The sequence below is a fragment of the Poromitra crassiceps genome (assembly GCF_964638095.1).
Source record: "Poromitra crassiceps genome assembly, chromosome: 12".
Lineage (NCBI taxonomy): Eukaryota > Metazoa > Chordata > Actinopteri > Beryciformes > Melamphaidae > Poromitra > Poromitra crassiceps.
Window position 1 is genome coordinate 17993661 of NC_139632.1, and position 10000 is coordinate 18003660.

General features: G+C 44.7%; 1 protein-coding gene across 1 annotated transcript in view; it reads left to right on the forward strand.

Moving 5' to 3' along the window:
• Positions 1-10000, forward strand: part of unc13a (unc-13 homolog A (C. elegans)) — a gene marked incomplete at both ends in the record, with an annotated part of 46386 nt that overhangs the window by 15118 nt on the left and 21268 nt on the right. The window contains 11 exons of the mRNA XM_083647241.1: positions 1245-1291; positions 1738-1816; positions 4179-4253; positions 4572-4791; positions 5697-5924; positions 6535-6676; positions 6811-6980; positions 7087-7202; positions 8968-9131; positions 9293-9446; positions 9644-9712. Of these exons, the coding sequence (XP_083503367.1) occupies positions 1245-1291; positions 1738-1816; positions 4179-4253; positions 4572-4791; positions 5697-5924; positions 6535-6676; positions 6811-6980; positions 7087-7202; positions 8968-9131; positions 9293-9446; positions 9644-9712 (1464 nt within the window). The remainder of the gene's footprint in view (positions 1-1244; positions 1292-1737; positions 1817-4178; positions 4254-4571; positions 4792-5696; positions 5925-6534; positions 6677-6810; positions 6981-7086; positions 7203-8967; positions 9132-9292; positions 9447-9643; positions 9713-10000) is intronic.

Below are 10000 nucleotides of genomic sequence, written 5' to 3' on the forward strand. Positions count from 1 at the left end.
TCAGGGTTATTTATAGAGTATGTAACCTATATGGCTCGGAGTTATTTATAGAGCATGTAACCTATGTGGCTCAGAGTTATTTATAGAGCATGTAACCTATGTGGCTCAGAGTTATTTATAGAGCATGTCACCTATGTGGCTCAGAGTTATTTATAGAGCATGTAACGTGGCTCAGAGTTATTTATAGAGCATGTAACCTATGTGGCTCAGGGTTATTTATAGAGCATGTAACGTGGCTCAGATTTATTTATAGGGTATGTAACCTATGTGGCTCAGAGTTATTTATAGAGCATGTAACCTATGTGGCTCAGGGTTATTTATAGAGTATGTAACATATGTGGCTTAGAGTTATTTATAGAGCATGTAACCTATGTGGCTCAGAGTTATTTATAGAGTATGTAACCCATGTGGCTCAGAGTTATTTATAGAGCATGTAACCTATGTGGCTCAGAGTTATTTATAGAGTTTGTAACCTATGTGGCTCAGAGTTATTTATAGAGCATGTAACCTATGTGGCTCAGAGTTATTTATAGAGCATGTCACCTATGTGGCTCAGAGTTCTTTATGGATGCCAAGCAACATATAAGAAACTGTCCACTGTTGCTGTAAGCCTGTTAAGTGTCATTTTCTAAGCCTGACATTTATGCCAATTAGGACTTCTATTTCTATCGGTCAGTGTGACGTCACGTGAGTATCAGTGCTGTGTGTCATTCTTTGAACAGGCAGAAAGACAAACAACATGTCTTTCTGTAATAGAGCAGATGGAATTAGAAGAATGATTACACAGATAGCCATCTGGCAGTAATCCACTTGTACTATGCTTCTCAAACGCAACGGCCTCACTGACGTCAATAACCACCACACTGACTCAGAAAGACCGAAAGCTGCACCTCTCTCCTCATCTCTCCCTTTCTTGATCTCTCTCTCTCTCTCTCTCTCTCTCTCTCTCTCTCTCTCTCTCTCTCTCCTGTTGTATTATTCATTTGTGAATTCTGGCGACACGTGTGGTCATTATGGCAGCAGCTAGTAGGGAACCTAACAATGAAATATTGCTGACTCTTTTTTACCAATAAGCAATAACAATATTAAGCAATATTTCTAGATTTTTGCTAGTTACGCAATAAAAAAAAGACAATATAAAAGCACTATGTGCAGTACTAGAATATGCTGTGCCTCCTTTTGTCCCAATCAGTACTCTAATGGCTGCTCTGCCTGCGTTTCCCACCTCCTCTCTCTCTCCACAGGCCCGAGGAGAGAGCGTTGGCATTGCCTCTCTGCTTTTATCAGCAGGGTAAGTCATCAGCATACTCTAATTACTATGGTCACAGAGACTCTCAATGGTCTGCTATCTATATCTTAGAGCAGGTGTTCCCAAACCTTTTCATCTTGGGACCCAAAAGATAAATGTTGTGTCTCCCTGGGACCAAAACTCACAAATAACATACAGTAATCAGTTGCCATGACGACCAGTTGGCGCCCCCACGGGTCCACGACCCAAATTGGGTCCCGACCCATAGTTTGGGAAACACTGTCTTAGAGCCATTAGGCCAGCCCACTGTTTTCATGCCTGAATGAATTTTGTGTCTGATTATGAAACGTGTTTGCACGGTCCAGCTTCAAAATAACAACAAAAAATAAATGTCATCACTGTCACATCATCATACATTCATAACTGCCACTACATGAGGGTCTTATTGACACATTTGCTGAATCGGTATGTGTGTGTTTTGTCTCCAGGGTGGGCGGTGCTCTGTATAGCATAGACAGCATGCCAGACCTGAGGAAGAGGAAAGCCATGCCCCTGGTCAGAGATCTGGTGAGTTTCAGCAGTAGTCGCTTAATGTTCTCCGAAGTCTTTCACTGCCACCTACTGTAGCTATTCCCCCTTCTGCTTACCTTCTGGTTCCCTGCTCTCCTCTCTCCATTTATTTTATTCTATCTACCTCCTGCTCTGTCGCCTTGCTTATCGCTCCGCCCTTTTTACTTGTCTTCCTCTCTCTCTTTGAGGTCTCTGCACTGCTTCAACCATGACTCTCAAACAACCCGCACTGACTTGCTTGTAGAACCTGTTGAATGAAAAGCTTGCAAAAATATGCTAGACTATGCTGTCAAAAGTCAGACCTTCCATTACCCTGCCATCGTCCCCATGTCTCGCTGACACTGCCTCACTTCTGACAAGCATAGGTGAGATGTTTAGAAACCCTATGGAGAAACCGCCAATCTGGCTTCCTCCAGCATGGGCGTCTTGAAATCCCATACATACAGGGTGGGGACGGCAGCAGGTACATTTCAAGTTGATATTATCGACATTAAACCACTCATCAGCACAGCCTCCCTTTGCCTGTTTCTTCAGAAAAGCTGAATAGTGTGTCTAGTCAGAAGATGTTGGGAGCGATTGTAATCACCGAGGCCACAGATGGAACAGATAAGCTTGGGAAGTGTGGGTGTGTATTCGCCTGTCAAAGCAGGAGCTGAGGTTATTAAAGTTCTCCTGTCAAAGCCGGTGCTGAGGTTATTAAAGTCACAGCACATCCGCGCTCTGCTCCTTGTTTTCCTTCCTCCGTTGAACAACCCCATTGATCTTTTTCTCTGGCTGAGCTGTGACAGGCTGGAGACAAGCCAGCCAATAATATCACCTCCCAGGCGTCAAGCCAGCCAATAATATCAGCTGCCAGGCGTCAAGCCAGCCAATAATATCACCTGCCAGGTGTCAAGCCAGCCAATAATATCACCTATCAGGCATCAAGCCAGCCAATAATATCACCTGCCAGGTGTCAAGCCAGCAATAATATCACCTGCCAGACGTCAAGCCAGCCAATAATATCACCTGCCAGGCATCAAGCCAGCCAATAATATCACCTGCCAGGCATCAAGCCAGCCAATAATATCACCTGCCAGACGTCAAGCCAACCAATAATATCACCTGCCAGACGTCAAGCCAGCCAATAATATCACCTGCCAGGCGTCAAGCCAGCCAATAATATCACCTGCCAGACGTCAAGCCAGCCAATAATATCACCTGCCAGGCATCAAGCCAGCCAATAATATCACCTGCCAGATGTCAAGCCAGCCAATAATATTACCTGCCAGGTGTTAGCAAAGCTCACGGTGCCGTTCTCCCAAACAACACGGAACCAGGCAGACAGCCGACTGTCTTTATTAATCCATCTGGCGGTCACTCAGCAACGCGCACTACACACTACCGACGCAACTGCTCAGGCAAACACACACACACACACACACACACACACACACACACACACACACACACACACACACACACACACACAGACATAGACCCAAGGCCTGCATTTCTCTTCTCCCGCCCCCTCTCTCTCTCTCTCTCTCTCACATACACACGTACACACACACACACACACATACACACACACACACACACACACACACACACACACACACACACACACACACACACACACACACACACACTCATAAATTGTCTGAGTTTTGTAGGTAATGGGTCGGACGGAGTGGAGCTCCGTCTGGATGAGCAGCAAACACAGACTAATGTATTCACACATCAATGGGCCTCTAAGCCCCTTCAGACTATTTATGACTCCAAGTATCCACAACTCCCTTCCTCTGCTTTAACGATGCATACTCCTTAACCAAGCACCTTGTTGTTCAGGCAGTAGCTTCACCATTCTGCCATGTTGATTTCCTCCATGATAAGCGTGTGCAGACGGCTTTAGTGCTTTAGTTTTGATCATGAATGTCCATCAGGGTTTTGATTGTGATAACTGTGCTTCAGGACTCGTTAGCATTGCTATCAATTTGTGAAATCTTGCCACTGCATTTTTAATTGTCTGTAAATGTCTTCCTCATTATGCCCCTTTTCTAATGTTAAATCTCTCCTTCGCTTTTGCTGCCACAGGCTATGGTAAGTGTCCAACACTATTTGCTATTGAAACACGTGTGAGGGTATACCGTACTCATTTTCTTGTCTCACCAAATTGAACACTCTTGTGGAGGGAAGCACTTTAAATTCTACAGCTGTCATTTCTAGTGTGTTGGAACCCTTCAGGTGAACCTTGCCAGACAGACTGTAATAATACACACCGGCCTCTTAGGCTGCGCTGAGATTTGTCTTGATTAAAAAAGTACACAGAAAAGATATTGAAGTGTGAGAGACTGACCCCTCCTCTCCTGTCCTTCAGTCGTTGGTTCAAAACTCACGGAAGGCAGGCATCACCTCAGCGCTGACGTCCAGCACCCTGCACAATGAAGAACTGGTCAGTACCCCAGTCCTCATTTACTAAATGAATTTAATACAAATATCAATCGCTTGATTTTACTTTTCTTCTTTTACATTTTGTTTATTAACCATTTGCTTATTTTACTTGCTCTTTCTGTGAAGTACTTTGTGCTATACACTTGAAAAGTACTATATACAGTAGATAAAGATATTATTGTTATTATCTTACACTGTACCAAAAACCCACAAAGTGATGCTTTACTCTGACAGAAGAAACAGTAAAAGGAGAAATAACAGTGCTGCAGGGTATTTTCACTCTCCTAATCCTGTCATTCTCTCCTCTATTCCCATGTAGAAGAGCCATGTCTATAAGAAGACCCTCCAGGCTCTCATCTATCCCATCTCCTGCACCACCCCCCACAACTTCGAGGTGTGGACCGCCACCACTCCTACTTACTGCTACGAGTGCGAGGGGCTGCTGTGGGGTATCGCTCGCCAGGGCATGCGCTGCACCGAGTGTGGAGTCAAATGCCACGACAAGTGCCAGGATCTGCTCAATGCCGACTGTCTGCAAAGTAAGAGACATATAGATTTGGCACTCTTCTGTTTGTTTCAATTTTTTGTCCCACTGATGATGTCATCAGTGATGTGATAAATTCACTGATGATGTCATCAGTGATGTGATAAATTCACTGATGATGTCATCAGTGATGTCATAAGATGGAAGTTGTGACATCATCAGTGATGTCGTTCATCAGTAGGCGAGCCTAGGAGTCGAGCGTGTGTAGCGCGCAAGATGCCTAGTGTTAAAAAAGGATCACTCCAGTTTAGCACTAATATTCAATGTATGAAAAGGCTGGATAACAAGTACGGTATGCTATGTATTTATCATAAGCAAAGTATGGTTTTTGTAGCGTACAAGATTTATAGGAACCATTTACTGATCGTTTTGAGTTTTTGGCTTTGTGATTGTTGCTAAAGCCTGTGTCTGTCCTGCCGCCTCTGAGCTGTTTTTTTTTATTAATAACACTCGACTATCTGGTCCATCTACTTCTGCTCACCTCAATTTTTCATGCCAAGCTCCTGACTTCCTCCTCCTTCTCACACTCCCACTCTCCTGTTTACCTTGTTTTTCTTCAGAGGATATTAAAAACCATTTGTCTTTTGTTGACATCCTCTTCTCTTTTCCATCTCTTTTACTCAGCATTTTATAGCTCTGAAGATGTTTCCATCTCTTGTTCATCACCTGCACACTCTTCTGCTCGACTGTGTATTCTGAATCAAATTCTCCAGCCTCAGATTTTCATATACAGTTTACATATTGAAGATATTTATCCTCAAGACAATCACCTCTCTTATTGTTATCATCAGTAACTGTGTGGCCACCATGAACCAGATACACCTATTATATCACACCGCTACTATATGCTATCACGCTTCTGACCATGTTCTGTCCCATCTTAATTCTGCTCCTAATCAGGAGCAGCAGAGAAGAGCTCCAAGCACGGCGCAGAGGACCGCACGCAGAACATCATCATGGTTCTGAAGGACCGCATGAAGATCCGTGAGAGGAACAAGCCTGAGATCTTCGAGCTCATCCAGGAAATGTTCTCCGTCATAAAGGCCACTCACGTCACCCAAATGAAGCAGATCAAACAGAGTGTGCTCGACGGAACCTCGAAGTGGTCGGCCAAGATCAGCATCACAGGTGAGAGGGCGGGGGGAGTCACGTTCAGTACAGTCAGTTTGAAGGGAGATGACCAACATTCTCAACATTAAAGTCCGAGGAGAGAGCCAGGTCTGCTCAAGGTTTTCTTCCCCGATAAAGGTTTATTTTCCCTGCCGCCGTCGCCAAGTGTTGCTGTTGTCGAGTAATTGTTTCAATTGCCACATGACCTCGCAGTAAAATAGCCAGTGTATGTGAGAATTGTTTCAATTGTTGGGTCTAAAGTAAAGAGCCTGGTCTTCTACCTGCTCTATTTGTAAAGCGCCTTGGGATAACTCTTGTTGTGATTTGGCGCTATATAAATATAACATTGATTGATTGATTGATTGATTGATTGATTGATTGATTGATTGATTGATTGATTGAGAGCATGCAAGGCTCAGGTGTTGTTTCTTTGAGGAGAGACAAGCTGGCGTTTGTATGAAGAGAGTATACTGTAGGTGCCGTTTGTAGGCTTACTAGGCTAGTAGAGCGGGGGGTCAGAGGAGTTCAGTGGGACCCCAAACACATAAGGACAGGTATTCATCTGCAAACAAACTCACACAACAGCACATACAGTGGCTGAGCGGCTAGTGTTTTTGCCTCTTCCCAGTGTTGTGCGCCCAGGGTCTCCAGGCCAAGGACAAGACCGGTTCCAGTGATCCCTACGTCACCGTCCAGGTGGGCAAGACCAAGAAGAGGACCAAGACCATCTACGGCAACCTCAACCCTGTGTGGGAGGAGAACTTCAACTTGTGAGTAGATGTTCAATGTTTGTCCAATAAGATGAGTTATGCTAATAATCCAACAGGGTTTGTTGACCCACCCACTGTCAATGGAAGGAATACATTTCATAACTGTGACTGCCTCTATGTCTCTGTCCATGTAGCGAATGCCACAACTCCTCAGACCGCATCAAGGTGCGAGTGTGGGACGAGGACGATGACATCAAGTCTCGCGTGAAGCAAAAGTTCAAACGGGAGTCAGATGACTTCCTGGGCCAAACCATCATCGAGGTCCGCACCCTGAGTGGAGAGATGGACGTCTGGTACAATCTGGGTCAGTCAGACCACATTAAGCCACTTGGCCTTATGGATGTCACTTACACCGTATTTACCTCGCAGATGTCACTTTTTTTTCCATCAGCTAACTGCTCTCTTCACAGACAAGCGAACTGACAAGTCAGCCGTGTCCGGGGCTATCCGCATGCACATTAACGTAGAGATCAAAGGAGAGGAGACGGTCGCCCCATATCACGTTCAATACACCTGTCTGCATGAGGTGAGCTCCGTGTGTGTGTGTGTGTGTGTGTGTGTGTGTGTGTGTGTGTGTGTGTGTGTGTGTGTGTGTGTGTTAGGGATGAAACAATTACCAGTTTAATGATAAACCGTGATGAAATTCCTAACGGTTAGTATTACCCTTTCAAATTGTAATTATCATTGTTTGATTACTTTGAAAAACACGGTAGGTTATATACTGTCCATCATGCTGGCCAAGTCTTGCAGAAGCAGGCATGCAGACCTTGGTGAAATTATTTCAGTGAGTGTATCAGTACTTTTATTATCTGCGCCAGGAGATCATGTTTTCGGTTGTGTGTGTGCGTGAGTTTGAAGATGATTTTATTTGTCCCATGGGAAATTTGTCTTGGACGTGCGCGTCTGCACCCGCCTGACTCCAGCTGGGTTTGGGTTTGGCCATGACAGGTGTAGCAGTGCCTGGCGGAGATCTGAACACTACTGAGTGCACTTTTCTAGTTGGGTCTGAGTTTTCAATATAAAACTTGGTGAAATGATTTCAGTGAGTGTATCAGTACTTTTTGAACACTTTCAGCACATTTTAATAATACCGCGATAATACTGATACCATGATAATTTTGGTCACTATAGTTGTGATGTGATCATACCTTTTCATCTGTGTGTGTGTGTGTGTGTGTGTGTGCGCGCGTGCGTGCGCGCGTGCGTGCGTGCGTGCGTGGGTGCGCGCACGCACCCACGTATGTGCGTACATGAGGGCGTCCATGCATCTCTGTGCTGCTGAGTAATCTTAATGAGCCATGCCAAACAGCTTAATTTACTTGACTTGTTCTGTTCCATAATGGAGCCATTCCAAATGAAAGAGAAGTTAATACTCCGTAAAGTTTGCTTTGTCTAGAGATCAAGACCACATCCACCAGCAAAGGCATCGGACACAATAGTCCTCCTGTCTACAGAGAACTTGGCCGATTCATTGTAGAGTGTCGACCAATCACAGCCTCATACTGAGTCATTACTCGGCCCATTACTCATCAGCTGAACCTTAACCCAGAAATGACCACTGTTATTGCTGCACATAAGTGGCTACAGCATAAACCGCATAGCCAACTCAGAATGTCTCACAGCAGCATGAGGTGTTATGGACGAGTACTACCTTGTTTTGGCCCCATAATATTATAGTTATACAGTCATGCACTAGAGACATTTAAAGATAAACAGATCAAGAGACATAGGATATAATAATACAATGTGACATTATACTACGGCTAATTACAACCTTTGATGACAACCGAGAGACATGTGAATGCTTATGCAGGTCCTTAATGAGTGAATTAACGAGTCACAGTCCATTGAACAAGCTGACTAGGAAGTACTGTAGACATTGAGGAGAGAGCGCTTCTCTTTCACACACGCACACAAAAAACACACACTCACTCACACACACACACACACACACACACACACACACACACACACACACACACACACACACACACACACACACACACACACATAACACACACACTGTATCAGTGATCATAATGGACATAGTTAGCCCATTCATCCCTAGACATAATGTCATCTCATCAATAGCAGACCAAGATCTCAGTAGCTGCTTCCACCTTCTCCATCACTCTGTCTCTGTCTGTGTCACTCTCTCTCTCTCTCTCTCTCTCTCTCTCTCTCTCTCTCTCTCTCTCTCTCTCTCTCTCTCTCTCTCTCTCTCTTCCTCTCTCGCTCTCTCTCTCTCACTCTCTCTCTCTCTCTCTCTCTCTCTCCTCTTCTCTCTGTAGAACCTGTTCCACTATGTGACGGATATCCAGAATAATGGTGTGGTGAAGATCCCTGATGCTAAAGGCGATGATGCATGGAAGGTCTACTTTGAGGAGACTGCCCAAGAGATTGTGGATGAGTTTGCCATGCGTTATGGAGTGGAGTCCATCTACCAGGCAATGACGTATGTCCTAACCTTAACAGCAACCTGAAAACCTGAACCTGGCTCTGGAATGTTGAATATACAAAGTCTGTGTCTCAGTGTGCATAGTTGTTGTTGTTGTTTTTCTCCCTGTAAAGGATCAGTGTCCAATATTTGCATTCATATGTGTCCCTCTCTTCCAGTCATTTTGCCTGCCTGTCATCTAAGTACATGTGCCCGGGCGTGCCTGCGGTGATGAGCACCCTGCTGGCCAACATCAATGCCTACTATGCCCACACCACCCAGGCAACCAACAATGTCTCTGCCTCTGATCGCTTTGCTGCCTCCAACTTTGGAGTGAGTCAACACAGACATCTGAATCAGAATCAATAAATGCCATAGGTGCAGCCAGCGGCAATGTTATCCCTAAAATATCTTGTTTACCATGTTTATTAACTCCTCTGAGGCTAGAAAATGTTCCTTCAGTATTAGTATGTCTTCCTCATGTTTAATGGTGTTGATATCTGTTACCATGTGTGTTGTTTTGCCTGCAGAAAGAGCGATTTGTCAAGCTCCTAGACCAGCTGCACAACTCTCTGAGGATTGACCTGTCCATGTACCGTGTAAGATTGCTCTCTGTCTCACTGTTTGCTTTACACTCACTCACTTAATTAATCTAATCAATAGAGTAAATGAGAGTCCAGTGTGGTCGGATTAGCCTGGGTAAACCCCCAGCCTTCAAAATGACGTCACAGGCTATGTCTGTAGCATAAGTTTCATGACTGATAGCACATAGAGGTCACGTGGATGCTGGGTTTACCCAGGCTAGGGTCGGATAGCTAAGCTGCAGGATCCACTTCTCCTCTTCCATTATACCAAACATCTCCTCTCACTCTCTCTCTCTGTGTTTT